The sequence below is a fragment of the Bombina bombina genome, chromosome 3, assembly GCF_027579735.1.
Source record: "Bombina bombina isolate aBomBom1 chromosome 3, aBomBom1.pri, whole genome shotgun sequence".
Taxonomy (NCBI): domain Eukaryota; kingdom Metazoa; phylum Chordata; class Amphibia; order Anura; family Bombinatoridae; genus Bombina; species Bombina bombina.
In genome coordinates this window covers 826,485,179-826,510,036 of record NC_069501.1, presented here as the reverse complement: position 1 = coordinate 826,510,036, position 24,858 = coordinate 826,485,179, and the positions used below count along the sequence as shown (strand labels likewise).

At 37.5% G+C, this 24,858-nt stretch overlaps 1 protein-coding gene across 1 annotated transcript in view; it reads left to right on the top strand.

The window, feature by feature from the left end:
* COL4A2 (collagen type IV alpha 2 chain) overlaps window positions 1-24,858 on the top strand; it is a 406,346-nt gene that overhangs the window by 339,570 nt on the left and 41,918 nt on the right. The window contains exons 35-41 of the mRNA XM_053707783.1: window positions 5,553-5,616; window positions 6,331-6,405; window positions 9,246-9,353; window positions 15,432-15,539; window positions 16,398-16,469; window positions 16,558-16,683; window positions 20,929-21,045. Coding sequence (XP_053563758.1) covers window positions 5,553-5,616; window positions 6,331-6,405; window positions 9,246-9,353; window positions 15,432-15,539; window positions 16,398-16,469; window positions 16,558-16,683; window positions 20,929-21,045 — 670 coding nt within the window. The remainder of the gene's footprint in view (window positions 1-5,552; window positions 5,617-6,330; window positions 6,406-9,245; window positions 9,354-15,431; window positions 15,540-16,397; window positions 16,470-16,557; window positions 16,684-20,928; window positions 21,046-24,858) is intronic.

Genomic DNA, 24,858 nt, shown 5'->3' with positions numbered 1-24,858 from the left:
TCTTCTTTAGATACCTGCAGTGTAACCTAGGTTCCATAATGGCTGCATCCTTGATTAGAGGGGGTGCAAGACATTTATTTAGGGCTAGATTACAAGTGGAGCAGTATTTTGCATTTTCACTATAGTGAAAACTCCACTAGAACTAAGATTTTTGCTATAGTCGGGTTGCGCTGGTTTTACAAGTTAAAAGTAAAAGATTTGGGGGACGGAGCTAGCCATGGAGGAGACAAGACGTGTGTTACAGGAGCTCCTCAAATAGCCCTATAAATTTGTTTGCTTTCTGAATTAAATCTTAACATAGATATAAAGTCTAAGTAAGAAATCTATCTGGGTATATTTGGGGCTAACTTGGAAGTATCTGGTGAGACATAACCTCTAATCTACGATTTTTAATGTGGCCACGAGGGCGCCGGTATTACCCACAACTTATCATGGCCGTGGCTATCTGAACAGACCTTGAGAACTGTGGCGCCGTGTGCCCCCAAGGCAATTAGAAGAACACTACAGTATCAGGGATAAAGAAAATATGGAGCATAATTTGGAGAGACCAAAAGCAGTGCACCGTGATTTATTCACTTGTGGTGAAGGGGAAGATAACTGCAGCGCGGGTGATATACCCGACTACCGGAACCTCATAGTAGCTGCACATACCCAGGTCGGATCGCCAGACATAAAAAATTGTGGATCTCTTCTCCACATCATACAAGACTACTGCTCTTATGCACCAGAGCTGCGCAGCATAAACAAAAGAATATGGAAGCGGAAGACCGCTATGACAGCGGAAGACCGGAGGTCTGCTATGGGAACGGATGCGGACAGAACTTCCATTAACAACACACCCTCGACTGCAGTCTCCATGCAGCATAACACGGGGCACAGTAAAATCACTAGTGTTCATCTAGATGAGCGTCAAGATTATAAGGGTGGGAACTTACAGAGAGGAGCAGCGACTATATGTTTTTCCCTTGCTGGCAAGACTGTTATTGGGTAAACAGTACCTTTGTGTTTGAATGGACCGATGATGGGTAAGCTACATGAACTACCTGGGACTGATACAACTTCATGCCCATAGATTGGCAGCATTCTTTTTTATCATTGGTGAAAATGCTATGTATCCTTGATTACTTTCAATTTTACATGATCTTACTAGTATCACCCTAACCACAAACTGTTCTACGTTATCTACTCGATGGGTGACACCTATAGAGAAAGTTACATACCTCCCTTGTATACTTACTCCTTGCACTGTTTTGAATACTATGTGGGACTTCTATGATAACATTCAATGTGAGAGTACTGTGGCTTCCTACCAGCATATGTTATGTAACTTTCAGTTAATATCTCCTACCTTCTCTGGGTACTAATCAGACACTGTTAATAAGATAGTGTTTCTCCTATGTATTCCTGTATTGTAATGAAAGTATTCTCATTTTGAGCTATAATTTCTTAGTTAACAATAATATACATTGCTGTGCAAATCACCTAAATACCAGAGGCCTGCTGTCAGTAGCCAAAGCGGCAGTATATGTTTAATAAGAAAGCTTCAGCTTTAATAAACATAGGAGAGTTTATAATTAGGACTTCAGGCAGGCATAAGGCAAGATTGAATATTTAATTGTTTTCCTATGTTAGTCTGTAGCCATTGTATTATATTTATATAGAAAGTATTTGAGTTGTTACTGAATTCCTGGTACACTTATACCATAGTTTTCAAATCTTTGTCTAATGGATTCCATATTTCCCACCCCCACTTCTATTTAGTAGAGCGTCATTTTGCCACCAATATACCCCTATCCCCCTCATTACAAAGTATGATGGGTATTTACTTACTTCCCAGAGGCCTAATATTATAAGGGTTTGTAGCCACTGAAATTGTCCAAGATGTTTGCTGTACTCTGTGTTCTGTGCTTAGAGGGTTTGCCTGATATTGATCTCCCATGATATGTTCTCATAAAAAAAACAGTTAAAGCCCTTTGATTGATGTTAGACGCTCCACCTGCTCAATATGGCCCATCTGGAATAGAAATGCCTCATACTTTAGGCAGATATAATCTCTATAGTAATTTGATATTTGGGTAATTATCTGTACATAGATAGCGCTACTCTAATTATCCCTGATTTTAAGGTTGCAGTACTAATATGACAGGCACTGTTCGGGCGGGGTAATGTTTGTGCTAGGTACTATTTGTTCAAGGTACCGTTTAAGCAGGATATTGTGTGTGCTAGGTACTGTATGAGCTAGGTACGGTATGTGCTAGGTACTGTAGGTGCTGTGTGTGCTAGGTTCTGTGTGTGCTAGGTTCTGTATGTGCTAGGTACTGTATATGCTACGCACTGTATGTGCTAGCTACTGTGAGTGCTTGGTTCTGTGTGTGCTAGGTACTGTGTGTGCTAGGTACTGTGTGTGCTAGGTACTGTGTGTGCTAGGTACTGTATGTGCTAGCTACTGTGAGTGCTTGGTTCTGTGTGTGCTAGGTACTGTGTGTGCTAGGTACTGTGTGTGCTAGGTACTGTATGTGCTAGCTACTGTGAGTGCTTGGTTCTGTGTGTGCTAGGTACTGTGTGTGCTAGGTACTGTGTGTGCTAGGTACTGTGTGTGCTAGGTACTGTGTGTGATAGGTGCCGCGTGTGCTAGGTGCCGCGTGTGCCAGGTACCGCATGTGCTAGGTGCTGTATGCGCTAGGTTGTTGGGTACTATGTGCCCTATGTGCTAGGTACTGTATGTGCTAGGTACTGTATGTGCTAGGTACTGTGTGTGCTAGGTACTGTGTGTGCTAGGTGCTGTGTGTGCTAGGTGCTGTGTGTGCTAGGTGCTGCGTGTGATAGGTGCTGTGTGTGCTAGGTGCTGTGTGTGCTAGGTGCCGCGTGTGCTAGGTGCCCCGTGTGCTAGGTGCCGCGTGTGCCAGGTGCCGTGCATGCTAGGTACCGCATGTGCTAGGTGCTGTATGCGCTAGGTTGTTGGGTACTATGTGCCCTATGTGCTAGGTACTGTATGTGCTAGGTACTGTATGTGCTAGGTACTGGATGTGCTAAGTACTGGATGTGCTAGGTATTGGATGTGCTAGGTACTGGATGTGCCAGGTACTGGATGTGCCAGGTACTGGTTGTGCTAGGTACTGGATGTGCTAGGTACTGCGTGTGCTAGGTGCTGTGTGTGCTAGGTACTGGATGTGCTAGGTACTGGATGTGCTAGGTACTGGATGTGCTAGGTACTGGATGTGCTAAGTACTGGATGTGCTAGGTATTGGATGTGCCAGGTACTGGATGTGCCAGGTACTGGATGTGCTAGGTACTGGTTGTGCTAGGTACTGGATGTGCTAGGTACTGGATGTGCTAGGTACTGCGTGTGCTAGGTACTGCGTGTGCTAGGTGCTGTGTGTGCTAGGTACTGGATGTGCTAGGTACTGCGTGTGCTAGGTACTGTGTGTGCTTGGTGCTACGTGTTCTAGGTGCTGTGTGTGCTAGGTACTGAATGTGCTAGGTACGGTATGTACTAGGTTGTTGGGTGCTATGTGCCCTATGTACAGAGTGTATTGGGTACTGTTCGTGCTGGGTACAGTGAGTGTTGTGTACAGTTTGAGCTAAGTGCGGTGTGTGCTAAATACAGCGTGTGTTGGACACAGCCTCAAGATCCCTCAGTGATCTTCTGATCGATGTTATCTCCTCCATGTTGCTATGTTTAGTTGTCTTAGACTATATTTATAGAATACTGAGAGATTGATATATTTCTAGGTATGGCTGGAATACAATCTTTCCCTCCTAAAGTACAAAAATGTCCTCTATACTGGCTGGAGTAATAAACTTCATTCTCTGGCTCCCCCACACATTCAGAGCCCACATCAGGGTTCAAGTTGGGTGAACTATTTTCACCCCAAAACATGTCAGAACTGCTTGTTTAAGGTCACCTTCCCCTTTCGTGGTGGGGTTATCTGTTATATCAATATTTTGATTGTGGTTGTGGCCGGACCTGCGTGTCTGATCCTTTTGTTTATGTCAATTTGAGCAGGAGACCTGCATGTCTCCAATTGTTACCTTTAATTTTAAAAACCAAATAAAAAAAACTTTAAAAAAAAAAGTAAAAGATTTGGGCTTTTGCTGTAACCAAAGTAGCACATAAATCGGAGCTTAGAATATCACATGCACGTTCACGTATTCCCCCATAGAAGTCAATGGAGAGAAAAAAGTGGGTTTAAAACTTGTAATTAGTTTAAAGATCTTGTAATTTGTTTTTTATTTTCTGTAATTTAGTGTTTGTTTGTTTTTTTGTAATTTAGCTAATTTAATGTAATTTATTTAATTGTATTTAATGTAGGGAATTTATTTAATTATAGTGTAAGGTTAGGTGTTATTGTAACTTAGGTTTTATTTTACAGGTAAATGTGTTTTTATTTTAGCTAGGTAGTTATTAAATAGTTAATAACTATTCTACCTAGTTAAAATAAATACAAACTTGCCTGTAAAATAAAAATAAACCCTAAGCTAGATACTATTAGTTATATTGTAGCTAACTTAGGGTTTATTTTACAGGTAAGTATTTAGTTTTAAATAGGAATAATTTAGGTAATGATAGTAATTTTATTTAGATTTATTTAAATTATATTTAAGTTAGGGGGTGTTAGGGTTAGACTTAGGTTTAGGGGTTTATAAATTTAATATAGTGGCGTTGACGTTGGGGACGGCAGATTAGGGTTTAATAAATGTAGGTAGGTGGCGACGATGTTGGGGGCAGCAGATTAGGGGTTAATAAATATAATGTAGTAGGTTGTGGCGATGTCCGGAGTGAAAGATTAGGGGTTAATAAGTATAATGTAGGTGGCGGCGATGTTAGGGTTGGCAGATTAGGGGTTAATAATATTTAACTAGTGTTTGCGAAGCGGGAGTGCGGCAGTTTAGGGGTTCATATGTTTATTATAGTGATGTCCGGAGCGGCAGATTAGGGTTAAAATTGTTATTATAGTGTTTGCGATGCGGGAGGGCCTCGGTTTAGGGGTTAATAGGTAGTTTATGGGTGTTAGTGTACTTTTTAGCACTTTAGTTATGAGTTTTATGCTACGGCTTTGTAGTGTAAAACTCAACTACTGACTTTAAAATGTGTTAGGAATCTTGACGGGGTATGGTGTACCGCTCACTTTTTAGCCTCCCAGGACAGACTCGTAATACCGGCGCTATGGAAGTCCCATAGAAAAAAAACTTTACTAAGTTTACATAAGTCGGTTTGCGGTAAGGCCAAAAAATTGTGCGGTACCCCTAAACCTGCAAGACTCGTAATACCAGCGGTAGTGAAAAAGCAGGGTTAGGACCTGTTAACGCTGCTTTTTCAGCTTACCAGAAAACTCTTAAGCTAGCCGTTAAATTCTACAAAATAATTGCTTACTGATAGTGATGTATAATGAATAAGAAGCTAACATCTGTTTAAATTGTTAAGGGGGTTATGATTTTTTTTCGGGAGTTTTTCATTCATTTTTGTCTTTTTTGTGATCCCTCAATACTTTTGAAACTTTTCAAAGATATTGTATTAGTTTGGAAAATTCTATTTATTTTGTCATATGCAGGGTTCTCAAGGGTTTCCTGGTGCGTTTGGCCTGCCAGGAGAGAGGGGCACATTTGGAGATAAAGGTTAGTTTGAAACTAATGTTCAAACACTATGAAAAGTACTTTTAAAAATATAACATTTGTGCTTACATGATGTAATTTATGCTTTGTCCATTATTATTATATTTTATGTGTTTTTTTTCAGTTTTCTACAAAATATATTAATTATTAAGTAACTTCTACATCTTCCTAAAATCATACAGGCCAAGAAAACATTCTTATGACTTACATCATAAAGTTTTGTAGAAGTGCAAAAATTGCTCTAATGTGTCACAGAATGGTATTATTGCACAGATGCCTGCATATAGCAATGTAAATGTATAGTTACATTCAGCCCCATCAATGCACTAGGTGATTGGTGGCTATGCACATATGCTACTTGACGCTATTAGTGTTCAGCTAGCTCCCAGTAGTACATTGCTGCCGGAGCAATTACTTTAAATATGTATTTAACCCATTTGCAGGAGTTAAATACATACATTCAGGCAGCAGTGCAATAATAAAATGCTGTAACAAATTTTCTTTTTGCACTTTTAAGTCCATTCAGTTTTTATTAATTTAGATGTCTAAGAAAATAAATTACAGTATTTGCTCGATTAAGACAAGTTGTTTTTTCTGAAAATGTTTTTTTTTTTTGCTTTTCTATTTTTTTAATGTATTTTTTTTTCTTTTTTATTACATTCATACTCATTTAACTTCTTTATGTTGCTGAATTTTGTTTATGTTCTTCCTCAATAGGTTCCAGAGGAGACACTATAGATATCCCTGGAGAAAGAGGACTGGAGGGTGTGCCAGGTGATAGTGGACTACAAGGTACATATATGTCTTCTATAAAACAAAATAAACATGTTGCAATACCTTTTATACATATTCCAAATATTTAAATACATTTAATAAAAATTCCAATGCTAATTCTATTAAAAACTGTACATTATACAATTGTAGATTTTTTTTTTGATTTTCACCTGAACAGCAACATTATAATTTTTTCTTTCACAAGATGATGAGAGTCTGTGAGCATGACATGTGGGATTAAAGTCCAGTCCACTAGGAGGAGGCAAAACACCCAACATAACAGAGCTTTTAATCCCTCTGACATTTCCCATGACCCCTCAATTTTTGCCTCCAGCAAGGAATGATGGTAAAACTTTGATAGGGGTTTTCTAACCAATTTAAATTGAGACCAATTTACCTCCTCGGAGAACAAAAAGCAGAGTGGAATACAGGAGTTCAGACAGGCAGTGAAAATCATCTCCCAGTGTGGAGATACCACTAGCCTCCCAGGCAAAATGTGGGCATGCCTGCTAATCCCCTGGTCTACAGTGTGCTGTTACTTACTTACAGATCCTTGGCACTGTGCGTGCACTGCCTTAGATGGACCTGTCTACTGGAAGCAGTGTTCTACAACTAAGGTGAGCATGATCGACAAAAGTTCTGACAGGTAAGTGCCATGCAGCTTCATAGCCTGCAGGCTATTAGCATGATCATGTACACAAGTTTCACATAGCATGGGGACCTAGTTGTATACTCCATTTAAAGCCACATACAGTTTTGATCAATTTTACAAAACTTACTGCTGCTGGCTAATGCACAAACAGAACTCCAGTCCTCATATTCAGCAGGCTATGAGACAATCAGGAGCATTTCCAGACCTGTGGAGGAAATGTTTACTTTGCAAATATAATCTACTCTGGAGACCTCAGGGATTCATTTTTGGTACCAAAATAGCCAGCTCTCCCTCCCATCACTGACCAGGGGCCATCTTACAGACACAAAGATATTCTTATGAACATTAGGAGTGGTGAGCAATTTTTCTTCAAGACTTTTGTCATTTTTTATATATTTTTAACCCTTTCATCTATTAAACTGTCTTTTTTGGCATTTTAAAAGACATTTTTTACTTCATTAAACGAGTGTTCAGTTTTTCTGATACCCTTCTAGGGACTTCAGTATTACATTGTGCAACTATACTCTTCAGGGGTTAACACTTTCTGTGCCTCTTTACTGTATTTTGTTGCTGTTATCTACCTGTAGATACTTGCCCCTCCTTACTATATATTATACACCTTTTTTGGCATGAGTATCAGACCTAGAAGGTATGAAAGTGATTACTCCAGTTAAAGGAACATAATTAAGGGTTTTATTCCAAACTTTTCATTGTTTCAAAGAAAGCACTTTCAGGCCCATTTTATATCTAAAACAAATTTCTTAAAGTTCCAATTTTCGAAATGGTGACTATTTGCACTATACTTTTTAAGTTCAGGAGGGTCAATTTTATGTCTACCATAGACTTAAAAATGCTTATTTACATATTCCTATTCTCAGGGATCATACAGAATTCCTCAAATCTGCCTTTCTAAACACGGATTATCAATTTGTGGTGATTCCCTTTGGTCTGGCAATGGCACCACAAATCTTCACAATGGTTATCTAAGTTATTTTGTAGATAGTGAGAGTTCAGGTGATTGTGGTAGTTCCGTACCTAGATGACATTCTGGTACAGACTATTTCTCTCCAGGTGGCAAAGGAACATACAGCTGTTTTACGTTTACATAACTTGATTAACTATTGTTAGGGACTTGCAGAGACATTTCACATAAGTAACCAGGCTGCTGGAGTAAGCATATTAAAATAGAGGGACTATGTTCTCATAACGGTCCCACTGATACGCGTTTCACAGTCACGCTTCTTACTTATGGGAGATACCTCTGCAAGTTTCTATTATTAGTTCATTCAAGTAATCTAAACGTAAACCAGCTCCCGCAATAGAAGGAGCTTAGCCTCTGTTTAGGATAATAGAATACTCAGGGCTAGAGTAATTGTAATTTCTGCTCCCGCTATAGAAGGAGCCTAAGACAGAGGATTGATCAGCTGTATCATAACCAACACTGGATTTCGGTGGCAGAGTTTAAATTATACATTCTGCGGAATAAGTGTTTTTAACATTGTATGTGTGTGGAGTGCTTGACCGAATATTTTTTTTCAATACCTTGTAATGAATGCACATTAAGTATGTTATAAGCTCCCTTTCTGGTTCTCACAAGTAAACTATTAATTTGGGAGTTGTGGAGGAAGGTTGTATTTTGTCCACAATGCCTTAGATTGGACTAAACTATGTATTTAAGAAAATCACATTTTAATCAAACAATTAACATGCTTCTATAAGTACATTACTATGGCTACTTGTTGTCTCAGGTATTGTTACTGTGCATGGAGTTCTTGCACACTTGCCACTAAGTGTAACATTTCTTGTAATAACAGTATAAAGAGCTCTGCCCATGTGTAGTAGTGCTTCACTGTCCCGAGGCAGCAAAAAGCCCCAGGAATGTATGTCTAATATTCCTGATTCATCAGTGCAGCGTTACATGTTAGATAAATGTTTTATTTCATCAACATATATATATATTTAGCAAAAATAAATATTTTAGTTGTGTACTTATTGTAATGAAAATTATACCCTATATTTAATGCAATCCTTTTCATTTCTCTTGGACTGATTTTTTCTACCAATATATCTATGTTCTTTGTCAGCCGCTTTATATACAAGGTATAATGCAGATTTAATATATGTTCTGTGCCTTGTTGTCTACTGGTGTTCTTCATAAAGTGTATGAATTTGCTTATTGTATGATGTATTGCTTGCTGTCTTCCAGGACGCAAAGGAATTCCTGGGGAAAAAGGAATAGTTGGAGATTTTGGTTTTCCTGGAATTGAAGGAATGAAGGGAGAAATCGGACAACCAGGAGAAAAAGGACAAGCAGGTATAATGTTTGACAAGGCAATTTGTACTATTGGTGGTCATGCTATAAAGTATATTGAAGGGATATGAAAGTCTGAAGTTTCATGGTTCATGCAGTTCCAAGATTGTTCTACCTTTGTTAAAGGCATACCTAACAAAGCTTAGGAGCAGCAATGCACTACAGGGGCTAGTTGGTAATCTGTGGCTTCACACATATTCCTCTTGTCGTTGTCTCACCAGATGTGTTCATCTATTTACCAGTAAACAACAGTGCCATAATCAAAGACTCTAAAACATGAGAGCATTTTCTTATTGCACTTTTATGTCCCTTTAAGCTGGGATTTTAAACTGCTGGGTATAACTACAGTAGCTATTTTCTTATTTTAACCATTCAAAGGCTCTGGTTTGTGATGCTCTGCATCTTCATCCTTGATGTCCTAAAGTATTTTTAAAAAAATATTAAGTGCAACATATATAACACATCAAAAGAATACTTAATACCACTTAGCAATAGTATTTGTTTAACAAATGCCTCTATATTTCTGTAGTTTAATTTGTCTTGGGCAATTGTGAGTAAATTCTGAAGACTTCATGGTTGAATAATTTCACCCATGCTTTATTAGGTACCATTGTAAAGCAGCCTCAACCTCCCCTTCTCTCAGGGATTCCTTTACATCTACATCCAGGCAAGAGTGTTCATTCTTTGGAATAAAATATGATTTTCTAGACTGTAGAGGATGATGCTTGAAGTGATGTTTTCTCCTTGAGAAGAATATGTACAGCTATAGACACTAATACTATGGTACATATGAAGACATATTAATGACATACTTATCCTACCACTACTAATACATAGAGCAGGTATCACTAATTGTATCATGTCCTGCTCAAGAGTAATTCAAATTCAGCTAAAAAAAACTGATATTGACAATTTTGTGTTCTGTCTTCATACATAATCATCTTGCTGTTCATGCATCTTACTGTACTGTCTTTTTTTTTTCTTCAAATTCTTTTTATTGAGAAAAGTTATGCATACAGAATGAGAACATGCACACAAGAAAATGTCAATGTATCCAAGGCAGAAGTCATAAACTATAGTTTCAGTGAAGCAGCACTGAAGTTGCATATGTTACAGTAGTCTCAATAAAGATACTTTAATGTCCTTGGTATAGTGGTAGTACTTGAGTCCTGTGTTAGACATATGCAGTTTTGTAGCTCTCATTCCAGATAAGATGGAGGGGTAATCCAGCTGAATTGTGCGACAGAGTTAGCTGGATCACATTCCCAGATCACCAGTTAAAGATGTGAACTAAATAGACCCTCTCACAATATTGCTTGATTTTCTCTTTTTTAAACTAATTAAAACAAGCATAAACAACAACAAAAACTGCAATTAGAGAAGCAGAAACAATATTATTTTAATTTGTTATATAACATGAAAGAGGATGACATGAAGATGTTTCCAGTAATAGTTAGGAAAACTAGTATAATTTTGCTTCTCAATTTTTGATAACAAACAGAATATATAGGAAAAAGAAACAAAACAAAACATAAGGCCATAAAAATTTTACTAGCCAAAGTACCAAGGGTAGTACTATAATTTATAAGTATATTAGGAAGTAATCTTTAATGGTGTTCCAGAACTTAGCAGAGTTTTTTAACCAAGTTTTAACAGAGAGAGGACAATTATATTTTAATATGAAAAAAGAAAGAGGTGGATGTTTAGTCATCCTCTAGATTATAATTACAGATAACTAGCATTAGTGATGTTATAGAAAGCAGTATCATTTTAAGAGTCAGAACAGTATAAGGTTACATTTGAGACTACATCCTCATATCTTTAATATTATATCCCACTTACAAGTAGGTATGGAGCTGTTTTGTAGCCTTTTAGTATTGTGCCTATAGTTCTAATAATATGATAAGTAACCTGTCTCTATAACACAGGCATAATAAATTAAGTTGAAGAAAGTGCACAAGATCTATCATAACCCGGCATTTCCTGGTAATGTTTTGGTGCCCAAACAGTACATTTAACATTAATATATCTAAATAACTATTAGCAAGAAAGTCAGCTCAACAGCACACATGTATATACAAAATAAGGAACCGGAATGAATTCCCCAAATTCTTCAGGAGTTGTTATTCGTCTGTATCCAGATCCACTGACAGAGGAAGCAAAGTAAAGCTTTATTTATGTATGCAGCCCCTGAATTAGCTTAAGGCCTGTTGTATTGTGGCAGTGTTGGTTGTCAGGGTATGAACTCAGGTATCAGTTATATACACCACACCAAACTGCTAGTTAGATATAGATGAGATGGATGCGTTCAACCTATTCCCTTCCGCCTCAAAGCAAAAGAATCAGGCTTCAAGTACCAAAGCAAGGCCAAAGTCGATGCAGTGATAGAGCTTCCAATATGTCGACCACTGTGTCCAGCTGTATCTCCACGGTCCCCATATAGCTGATCTAATGGCAAAGATACAATGTAGGTGGCTGGAGCTAACTGGTGCCTCACTACGCCCTGTATCTGGTGGAAGGTCAGCTGTTCCCTCAATACTCGAGACAAGGTCCAGTTATCTGTAGTGGGTTTTGGGGGAAAAGTATTATGAGTCACAAGCATAGGTCTTAGTCAGGTTTGAAGGAGCCTCCACTGACGCAGGTAGAAGCCCTTCAGGCACGGTTTTTGTCTGTACAGGTAGAGACATACTTGCAGCTGTTCAGGGAGGGTCCAGGCCCCATGATGTCTGGTACGTGTGTAGTGGTGCCTGTGATTGGATTAGCAAGGTCTGTACATCTTGTTCTAGTTTATTGAATGCTGGCAAAAGCTGAGCTGATAGTGCAGAAGCAATATTCTGGGTCCAGTCATCAGTCTCTAGGATGGGCTTGTTCATGGTGCCTTTTAAGGTGAGCGATATACGATGTTGTAGGCCTTATGTCTCACTGAATACCTTCTGGTATTATCCAATTGTTTTCGCTTCTCGTCGGTCTAGAGGTGTCTGTCCTGATCCTGTGGAGCTTCCGAACAGCTATACTGTTAAGGGAAAAAGGGATGGCATGAGGTATGACCACAGTCTGCTATACAATAACAAGATTTTACAGAGAACGACAGGGTTTTTGGCCATCTTGGATCGCCACCCACGAAAGTCACTGTACTGTCTTTTTAATATTTTTATTAATGACTTTGCAAGGGGATTTACAAAAACTGGAGGAATGTGCTGGTAAATAGCAAATGAGATTTAATATTGGTAAATGTAAGGTTCTACATTTTGGAAGTAAAAACATTCAGGCTACCTGCTCTTTAAATTGGACTAGACTTAGCAAAACAGAGCAGGAAAGGGATTTAGCATACTTATAGGTAACAAGCTAAAAATGAGTGTGCAAGGCAGTGGCTTCTAAGGCTAACAAGATACTATTATATATTAAAACAGGCATAGATGCAAGGGAAGAAAGCATAATTCTATCACTATATAAAGCCCTGGTAAAACCTAATTTTGGGTATGGAGTGCAGTTATGCGGACCCATTTTAAAAAGGGACATTGCAGAATTATAAAAAGTTCAGAGAAGGGCTACAAAACTAATAATGGGAATAGAGGGTTTAAACTATGAAGAAATGTTAGCCAAATAGCACTGATTACTCTGCAAAAATGGCTATTAAGAGGTGATATGATTACTTGTCGGCAGAAGTGCTTTTTTTCCAAGGCAGTCACAATTTAAAGGGACAGTCAAGTCCAAAAAAATCTTTCATGTTTCAAATGGGGCATGTAATTTTAAACAACTTTCCAATTTACTTTTATCACCAATTTTGCTTTGTTCTCTTGGTATTCTTAGTTGAAAGCTAAACATAGGAAGGCGCATATGATCATTTCTAAGCCCTTGAAGGCCGCCTCCTATCAAATGCTTTTTTATTTGCTTTTCACAACAGGGGAGAGCTAGTTCATGTCAGCCATATGGCAGACACTGCACTTATTGGCTAAAATGAAAGTCAATAGATAATAAATAAAATGTCATGTGATCAGGGGGCTGTCAGAAGATGCTTAGATACAAGTTAATCACAGAGGTAAAAAGTGTGTTAATATAACTCTGTTGGTTATGCAAGGGCGATTATTTATCTTTTTAACCCCTTAACGACATGCATCGTACAGGGTACGTCTTGCACAAACTGGTCTTTAAAGACCAGTGACATACCCTGTACCCTTTTCGGTTATTGCAGTGATGCCTCGATATTGAGGCATCCTGCAATAACATTTTTCCCCCATCCGATGCAGAGAGAGACACTCTGTGGACCTCTCTGCACCGGCATCGATGGCCGCAATCGTTGGTGGGTGGGAGCCGACGTGGGAGGCGGGTGGGCGGCCATCGATGGATGACTGAAGAGAGAGGGGGCGGGATTGGGGGGCGGGGTTGTCGGGAGCACGCGCGTGCACGGGGGTCGGCGGGCGGGCACGTGCACGGGGAGGGAGCAGGTGGGAACCGCTACACTACAGAAAAATGTGGATCAATAAGTGGGAGAAAGGGGGGGGGAACAACACAAAATTATAATTGTAAGGGATCTGGGAGGGGGTGGGGGTTGGCCTATGGGGGGGAAAGCTACACTACAGAAAAAAATAAAAACATTTTTTATTTTATTCTAAACTGGGTACTGGCAGACAGCTGCCAGTACCCAAGATGGCTCCCAGTAAGGTAGAGGGGGAGAGAGCTGTTTGGGGGGGATCAGGGAGGTTGGGGGCTAAGGGGGGATCCTACACCGCAGCATATGTAAATATGCTATGCAATTTTTTTTATTTTATTTTTAAATTTACCTTTTATTTTAGTACTGGCTAACTTTCTGCCAGTACTTAAGATGGCGGGGACAAATAAAATAACCCCTAAACCGCCGCATTCCCACCTCACAAACATTAGTTAAATATTATTAACCCCTAATCTGCCGTCCCTAACATCGCCGCCATCTACCTACATTTATTAACCCCTAATCTGCCACCCCCAACGTCGCCGCCACTATACTAAATGTATTAACCTCTAACCCTAACCCTAACACCCCCTAACTTAAATATAATTACAATAAATCTAAATAAAATTACTATAATTAACTACATTATTCCTATTTAAAACTAAATACTTACCTATAAAATAAACCCTAAGATAGCTACAATATAACTAATAGTTACATTGAAGCTAGCTTAGGGTTTATTTTTATTTTACAGGCAAGTTTGTATTTATTTTAACTAGGTAGAATAGTTACTAAATAGTTATTAACTATTTAATAACTACCTAGCTAAAATAAATACAAAAGTACCTGTAAAATAATAATGTTTGCAAGGCGGGAGTGCGGCGGTTTAGGGGTTAATATGTTTATTATAGTGGCGGCAACGTTGGGGGCGGCAGATTAGGGGTTAATAAGTGTAGGTAGGTTGCAGCGACATTGGGGGCAGCAGATTAGGGGTTAATAAATATAATGTAGGTGTCAGCGATGTTGTGGGCATTAGATTAGGGGTTCATAAATATAATGTAGGTGGCGGCGGTGTCTGGAGCGGCAGATTAGGGGTTAATAATTTTATTATAGTGTTTGCGATGCGGGAGGGCCTCGGTTTAGGGGTTAATATGTAGTTTATGGGTGTTAGTATACTTTTCGGCACTTTAGTTATGAGTTTTGCTACGGCGTTGTACCATAAAACTCTTAACTACTGACTTTTAAATGCGTTAGGACTCTTGACGGGGTAGGGTGTATCGCTCACTTTTTGGCCTCCCAGGACAGACTCGTAATACCGGCGCTATGGAAGTCCCATAGAAAAAAGACTTTACAAAGTTTACGCAAGTCGTTTTGCGGTAAGGCGAAAGAAGTGTGTGCAAGACTCGTAATACCAGCGGGCTTAAAAAAGCCACGTTAGGAAGGACCTGTTAACGCTGCTTTTTTACCCTAATGCAAAACTCGTAATCTAGCCGTAGGTGCACTGATTAACCCCAGGTAATATTACTGATTTATAAGAGTGTGAAGTAAGATTTTAAAAATAATCTCTTTACAAATCTTCTACACCAGTTTTACAGCTAATGACTATCATTCCTCATTCAGTCCTTTATATGAATGTATTCCTTTTTCCATAGGCTTTCATGGTTCAGTGGGTACTCCAGGGTCTCAGGGAGATCCAGGTTATCCAGGCAGTCCGGGAGATAAAGGAAGTACTGGGAAGCCTGGACTACCAGGTCTCCAAGGTAATAATACCAAAATGTTGCTTCTGAGGTGATCACATTTGCTTCAAACCATTGACTGTTAATAATGGCTATAACACCTTCCTACACAATGAGTTGCAACCATCTTATTATTAATATTATTGCTATTTTCTGTGAACCCATATAGGCATCATAAAGGAAAGAGTACAAATCACAGAAGAAATAATGGAAGAATAAAACAATAAATATAAATGACCTTCTTTCAGTGCAGTTATATAACATTGACTGCCTAATAAGTCCTTGACAAAAACAAGTTGTAGAAAGTGACATTTTTAAGGAGGCCATGAAAATTATTCAGCGTTTCAGACAGAATACTTACAGAAAATTCCCATAGGAAGTCTTGAGAAGCATTCAAGTCATTGTTATACATTTAAAAAGATTCTGGTGGTGATATGAAGTTATTTAAGTTTAGGTTGGTGATTTTGCTCTAATGTTTAAAGCAGTTTTCAAAAAATATAATGACAAGAATTTAAATTGTACTCATATGTTGCCATATCAAAACAAAACCACAAAGATGTGTATTATGTTTATACAATGAGGTCTATGTCCTTATCGGTCACTTCTAGGTATTCTATTATATTCTAAGATTTAAGGGTTAAAGTTCAGTTTTATAATATTACCCACCTTTTCATACCCAAATTGTGAAATAAATACGTTGCACATTATAAAAGTTGTTAGTTTATTTTAAAGTAAATTTATTATTCAGCCTATTCATGAATGTACAAACATATCTTGCAGACTTAAATAACATTTCTGCTATACAAGTCTTGCAGAAAAATATGAAACTCATTTATTGGTGTGTTGTAACATATGGTACTGACTCATTTTTAAACATTTAAGGTTTCCCTGGCTTCAGAGGTATCACTGGACTGGACGGCTTACCTGGTAACAAAGGTTTTCAGGGAACACCAGGTAAAATGGCGCTAAGGTTTTTTTTGTTTTTTAAATCTGCACCCACTAACACAAGCTGATTTAAATATCTGAATGTATTCCAAAACAGGAGCTGATATCATAGGTGTAAAGGGATTCAAAGGTATCGACGGTGAAAAGGGGGAACCAGGAGAACAAAGTGCAGCAATAGGAATTCCAGGACTTCCAGGTGCCAAAGGAACCAGAGGAGAACCAGGTTGGTTAAAGTATAAATATGGAGTACAGCTACTACAGATGCTAAAGATGGATATTATTGCTACATAGTCTTATTCCTGAAGTTAGGTTACAATAATTGTGAAATTCTTAGGATTAATTGACACATGGGGGCCGAATTATCAAGCTCTGAATAGAGCTTGATGCTCCGGTTTCCGCGCGAGCCTTTAGGCTCGCCGGAAACATAAGTTATGAAGCAGCAGTCTAAAGACTGCTGCTCCATAACTTGACCGCTGCCTCTGAGGCTGCGGTCTTCAATCTGCCAGATTCTATACGATTGAGCTGATTGACACCCCCTGCTAGCGGCCAATTGGCCGCGAATCTGCAGGGGGCAGCATTGCACAAGCAGCTCACAAGATGTGTATGCTGTTGGAATTTATCGATGTGCAGCGGACATGATACGCTACATTGTATCATGTCCGCTCGAACTATGATAAATTGGCCCCATGATCATTAATAACATATGGCAAGGATTTCTTCACACATAATTGACTAAAGGATGCATTACATAAAATATACAATCAGAATGTTTGCTTACTATATAGTAATCATTATAGGATTCATTTTGGACATAGATTGTAATATATGTAAGTGGTAATTCAAACCGTTTCTGTATTTGTGTAAAATAAAAAAAATGTTATTGAAATTAATATAATATTTTTGTCTGTACAGATAGACAGTATATTCCATAAAATATCCAATCCATAGTAATACTGTAGAAAATTAAATACAATAAATCTAATTAGATTTTATGAGGAAGTAAGTAAAAATATAGATAATGGGGAATCAGTTGATGTGATATACTTAGATTTTGCAAAGGCATTTGATACAGTGCCACATGAGAGATTAATGCACAAAATTAAGGGACTGGGAATAGCTGAAAATGTTAGCTCATGTACAAAATAACTGGATAAAAGATAGGGAGCAATGAGTAGTAGTGAATGGATCATACTCAGATTGGACAAAGGTAATTCATGGAGTCCCCCAGGGATCAGTACTGGGCCCTGTTCTTTTTAATATTTTTATAAATGACTTAGAGCAAGGATTAAATAGCGACATCTCTTTTTTTTGCAGATGATACTAATTTAAGGTAGTATCATCTGCAAAAAAAAGTAAGGTCATTAGGTCAGAGCAGGATGAACTTTCGTTACAAGGGATCTGCAAAAATTAGAAGTATGAGCAGGTAAATGGAAAACAAGATTTAATACGGGAAAATGCAAGGTTCTACATTTTGGAAGTAAAAATAAGCAGGCAGCATATTATTTAAATGGGACAAGACCCAAACAGAGAAGGAAAGGGATTTAGGAGTAGTAATAGATAACAAGCTCAAGATGGGTGCCCAGTGCAGGGCAGCAGCTACAAAGGCTATTAAGATACTAGCATGTATTTAAAGAGGCATTGATTCAAGGGAGGAAAGCATAATTCTGTCACTATATAAATCCCTGGTAAGACCTCACCTTGAGTATGGAGTGCAGTCCTGGGGACCGATCACAAAAAAAATATTGCAGAACTAGAAAAAGTTCAGAGAAGGGCCACAAAGCTAATAAGGGGAATGGAGAATTTAAGCTATGAAGAGAGGCTAGCCAAACTGGGTCTGTTTTCTCTAGAATAAAGTCGCTTGAGAGATGACATGATTACTTTATATAAATATATTCAAGGCCCATATACAGAGATGGCAGAAGCTCTGTTTATTCCAAGAAAATTGTTTGTGACAAGAGCTCACAATTTAAGGCTGGAGAAAAGGAGATTTAATCTCCTGCAACTGAAATGTTTTTACTTTAATAGCAATAAAATTGTGGAACTCATTACCAAAGGAGGTAGTGAATGCCAATACCCTAGATACATTTAAAAATTGTTTGGATACATTTCTGTCTAGAAACAAAATTCATGGATATGATTGCTAGTATTATATGGGTTACCTTTTAGTGGGATTATTTAATCTTAACTGGAGCTTTTTGTAAGTATTTTAGATTTGTATAGGTTGAACTCGATGGACTTCGGTCTTTTTTCAATCTCATATAATATGTTACTGTGTTACAATATATATTTACTGTCCTAAAGTACCTTTATGACCGGGCAAAAACTGCTATTTTTTTAATTCATCTTGTTATATCTCTATAATTAGAAATGATGGTCAGTTTACTTGCCCTATCCATGTTATTTTTTTTTTATATTATTCATCTTTAGAAAGATGTGCCTTAGAGTCAAAATGTAACTAGTTTGATTCAGATAGACCATCCAATTTTAAACAATGTACCGGTATTATTACATTTGCTTTGTTCTCTTGTTATTCATTGTTAAAGATTATACCTAAGTAGACTCAGGAGCAACAATGCACTACTGAAAGCTAGTTGCTGATTGGTGGATGCACATATATGCCTCTTGTCATTAGTTCACCCAATGGCAACAAAGGAAACCAAGATAACAAAGCAAATTAAATAATATAAATAAATGGAAATGTGTTTATAACTACTTGATCTATCCGAATCATGAAAGTTTAATTTTGACTTCACTGTCCCTTTAAGTGATGTTTGGATTCCCTTTTTATGAGAAAATGGCACTATTTCAACATTCACATTTTTAACACTGGAAAACTGATGTATAGTGACCCCTTTTTAAGAAGAGATTTCATAGGTGTATGGAATCAGATTTGGCCAAGAGAGAAGCACCATTTCAGAGAGATTTATTAGTTTACATTGTGTGTCTAATAAGTTAAGATAGAACATTCTCTTCGTTCAGGATAGGGTTCTTATACCTCCTTTACATTATAAAGGACTGAATTGATTGGTGCTTTTACTGCCAATTCCAGGAACTAAACTCCAAACGTATGTAAAAATGTTTGCACTCCCCAACATTGTAGATGTCCATGATTATACTTAAAGGGACACTGAACCCAATTTTTTTCTTTCGTGATTCAAATAGAGCATACAATTTTAAGCAACTTTCTAATTTACTCCTATTATCAATTTTTCTTTATTCTCTTGGTATCTTTATTTGAAAAGCAAGATGTAAGTTTAGATGCTGGCCCATTTTTGGTGAACAACCTGGGTTGTTCTTGCTGATTGGTGGATAAATTCACCCACCAAAATTCAAGTGCTGTCCAGGGTCTGAATCAAAAATTGGCTGGCTCCTTAGCTTTGATGCTTTCTTTTTCAAATAAAAATAGCAAGAGTATGAAGGGAAATTGATAATAGAAGTAAATTATAAAGTTGCATAAAATTGCATGCTCTATCTGAATCAGAAATCAGAAAAAAAAATTGTCTTCAGTGTCCCTTTAATAAATGGTAAACTGTTAATGATTAATTAAATACACACTATTCTTTATGATATTTAAAATTTGTATTAATTGCCTTAAAGGGATACTAAACCTACATTTTTCTTTCATGATTTAGCTAGAGCATAACATTTTAAGCAACTTTCTAATTTACTCCTATTATCAATTTTTCTTCCTGCTCTTGTTATCTTTATTTAAAAAGCAGTAATTTAAAACTTAGCAGCCAACCCATTTTAGGTTCAGCGCCATGGATAGTGCTTGCTTATTTGTGGCTGACATTTAGCCAACCAATAAGCAAGCATAACCCAGGTTCTCAACCAGAAATGGTCCAGCGCCTATGCATTACATTACTGCTTTTTAAATAAAGATAGCAAGAGAACAAAGAAACATTGATAATAGGAGTAAATTAGAAATATGTTTAAAATTGCATGCTCTATCTGAATCATGAAAGAAAAAAATTGGGTTTAATGTCCCTAGAAAACATACTTTAAATAAAAATAATAGGGCTATTATAAAATATATATTATAGGGAATAAAAAAATGCTGGTAGATGGTTGTCTTTCAATATCAAGGTGAACTTGCGAATATGTTATGTGCTGTTGTTACTATGTGTACAAGTCAAATAATGCTCAGGTACACAAATTAAAAGAAAAAAAACATATCCTTTACCATTACTGCTCCTAAGAAATGTGGTCTTATTCTTGATATGATCACAATCATATAACAAAGGAATCTGGTTTATAAAGAATATGTCCAAAGAAATCTTAGACATATTCCCTTTTTCTTTCAAATTATTTTATTACAATTCTCTTTCTATCAATCTACTGTAACTGTTAACCTGATTTTGTATAATAATAAAAAAAAACTATAATTTTGTATTTCTATCTTGTGCTTTACTTCAATTCATGTACATTTATCAGAGATTAGTGAAAAGGTTCATATTTTTCTGTTTAGGGGCACGTGGCATAACCGGCCTTCCAGGATTCAATGGTGAACAAGGAATTCCTGGAGTTTCCAACCGAACTGGAATACCTGGGGACAAGGGATCTCCAGGATTACCTGGTTTATTAGGTAATTATTTTCTCTGATCTTCCTTAATTCCTATATTTGCTACAATTAAAATTATTACCAGCGCTACAGAATATTGCAGTGCTATACAAATAATTTATAAGAATAATAATTATATGTAAAAATAGAAGTGGCTGCTTGGGGATAAAGTTAGTTTGCCCTTGTCTGGCAAAGCAGTTGTAAACAAGTGAAAGTAATATAGCAAAAGGAGCAAAAACCAAATACATAATATATAGGCGCATATTTATCAATGTGCGAGCGGACATGATACGAAGAAGCGTATCATGTCCGCTGCACATCGATAAATGCCGACAGCATAAACTGTCTGCATTTATCATTGCACCAGCAGTTCTTGTGAACTGCTGGTGCAATGCCACCCCCTGCCGCTTGCAGGGGTGTCAATCAGCCCGATCGTATTTGATCGGGTTGATTTCTGTCCACGGCCTCAGAGCAGACGGACAAGTTATGGAGAGTTATGGAGACGGACAAGTTTAGACCGCTGCTTCATAACTTCTGTTTCTGGCGAGCCTTCAGGCATACAGAGCTTGATAAATATGCCCCCATAGTATCAAATTATTACGTAAATAATTGTATTATATATCTGTTATATATGTATTATTAATGTATGTAGGTTAGAGCTTTTCAAATTGACCAAATGGGACAGGCACACAAGGTGTGTCCATATATTTTCTATAGTTAGTTATGACTATATATTTACATATATATACTGTATATGTGTGTATATATATATATATATATATATATATATATATAATTCAGGTCTGTTTATAAACAGTGCAGAATAGTTTTTGGATAGCGCACTGATAAAGAGCAAAAATAGTATTTGTAATACTATAGGGAAAGAACACCTTTCTCCAGTTAAGGCTGGGTTTCTGTACTTAGTGAAAGCAATATTCAATAAAAAACTGCTGTACAGGTTCCATTTAGCGTGCTATAAATACATAATTATTATTTTTTTGCATGACTGTAATGGACTTTCTTAAAGTTCTCCAAAGTTTAGATTACTTTTTTTAATCCAAAAGTTTTTGTTTCAATTTTTTTTTTAAATTGAATGCATGAAATAAGGTATTATGTATACTGTCTGTTATGTTTCAAGATAAATTATTGCGCATACATGAAATAGTATGTTTAGATTGAACTGTTTTAGTTTTAAACAAATGCTTGCTTTTTTCTATCTGCAAAGGGGTTAAATAGTTGCAATTCCGGGTAAAAAGCTTCTCCTGATAAAGACATGGCTGTTGAACAAACAGGAGTGGCATAAGTACATATCTGCCATTTACTTGCCATTCTCTGCACCAGAATAGCACAAGAACACATTGGGTAAGACACTTTTACTATGTGTTTAACCCTGTTCAAGGATTTAGGTACAGTGAAAATAAGCATTTGTTTAAAATTAAAACACTAAGGCCTAGATTTGGAGTTTGGCGGTAGCCGTGAAAACCAGCGTTAGTGGCTCCTAACGCTGGTTTTAGGCTACCGCTGGTATTTGGAGTCAGTCAAAAAAGGGTCTAACGCTCACTTTTCAGCCGCGACTTTTCCATACCGCAGATCCCCTTACGTCAATTGCGTATCCTATCTTTTCAATGGGATCTTTCTAACTCCGGTATTTAGAGTCGTGGCTGAAGTGAGCGTTAGAAATCTAACGACAAAACTCCAGCCGCAGAAAAAAGTCAGTAGTTAAGAGCTTTCTGGGCTAACGCCGGTTCATAAAGCTCTTAACTACTGTGCCCTAAAGTACACTAACACCCATAAACTACCTATGTACCCCTAAACCGAGGTCCCCCCACATCGCTGACACTCGATTAAATTTTTTTAACCCCTAATCTGCCGACCGCCACCTACGTTATACTTATGTACCCCTAATCTGCTGCCCCTAACACCGCCGACCCCTATATTATATTTATTAACCCCTAACCTGCCCCCCACAACGTCGCAGCCAGCTACCTACAATAATTAACCCCTAATCTGCCGACCGCAAAGAGCCGCCACCTACATTATAGCTATGTACCCCTAATCTGCTGCCCCTAACACCGCCGACCCCTATATTATATTTATTAACCCCTAATCTGCCCCCCTCAACGTCGCCTCCACCTGCCTACACTTATTAACCCCTAATCTGCCGAGCGGACCGCACCGCTACTATAATAAAGTTATTAACCCCTAATCCGCCTCACTAACCCTATAATAAATAGTATTAACCCCTAATCTGCCCTCCCTAACATCGCCGACACCTAACTTCAATTATTAACCCCTAATCTGCCGACTGGAGCTCACCGCTATTCTAATAAATGTATTAACCCCTAAAGCTAAGTCTAACCCTAACACTAACACCCCCCTAAGTTAAATATAATTTTAATCTAACGAAATTAATTAACTCTTCTTAAATAAATTATTCCTATTTAAAGCTAAATACTTACCTGTAAAATAAATCCTAATATAGCTACAATCTAAATTATATTTATATTATAGCTATTTTAGGATTAATATTTATTTTACAGGTAACTTTGTATTTATTTTAACCAGGTACAATAGCTATTAAATAGTTAAGAACTATTTAATAGCTAAAATAGTTAAAATAATTACAAATTTACCTGTAAAATAAATCCTAACCTAAGTTACAGTTAAACCTAACACTACACTATCAATAAATTAATTAAATAAAATACCTATAATTATCTACAATTAAACCTAACACTACACTATCAATAAATAAATTAAATACAATTCCTACAAATAAATACAATGAAATTAAATAACTAAAGTACAAAAAATAAAAAAGAACTAAGTTACAAAAAATAAAAAAATATTTACAAACATTAGAAAAATATTACAAAAATTTTAAACTAATTACACCTACTCTAAGCCCCCTAATAAAATAACAAAGCCCCCCAAAATAAAAAAATGCCCTACCCTATTCTAAATTACTAAAGTTCAAAGCTCTTTTACCTTACCAGCCCTGAACAGGGCCCTTTGCGGGGCATGCCCCAAGAAATTCAGCTCTTTTGCCTGTAAAAAAAAACATACAATACCCCCCCCAACATTACAACCCACCACCCACATACCCCTAATCTAACCCAAACCCCCCTTAAATAAACCTAACACTAAGCCCCTGAAGATCTCCCTACCTTGAGTCTTCTTCACCCAGCCGAGCCAAATTCTTCATCCAAGCGGAGCAAGAAGAGGTCCTCCATCCGGTAGAAGTCTTCATCCAAGCGGGGCAAGAAGAGGTCCTCCATCCGGTAGAAGTCTTCATCCAAGCGGGGCAGAAGAGGTCTTCCATCCGATTGAAGTCTTCATCCAAGCGGCATCTTCTATCGTCATCCATCCGGAGCGGAGCGGTAGCATCCTGAAGACCTCCGACGCGGAACATCCATCCTGGCCGACGACTGAACGACGAATGACGGTTCCTTTAAATGACGTCATCCAAGATGGCGTCCCTCGAATTCCGATTGGCTGATAGGATTCTATCAGCCAATCGGAATTAAGTTAGGAATATTCTGATTGGCTGATGGAATCAGCCAATCAGAATCAAGTTCAATCCGATTGGCTGATCCAATCAGCCAATCAGATTGAGATCGCATTCTATTGGCTATTCCGATATATCATTATAATTTATATTGTAGCTATATTAGGATTTATTTTACAGGTAAGTATTTAGCTTTAAATAGGAATAATTTATTTAATAAGAGTTAATTAATTTCGTTAGATTTAAATTATATTTAAGTTAGGGGGGTGTTAGGGTTAGGGTTAGACTTAGCTTTAGGGGTTAATACATTTATTAGAATAGCGTTGAGC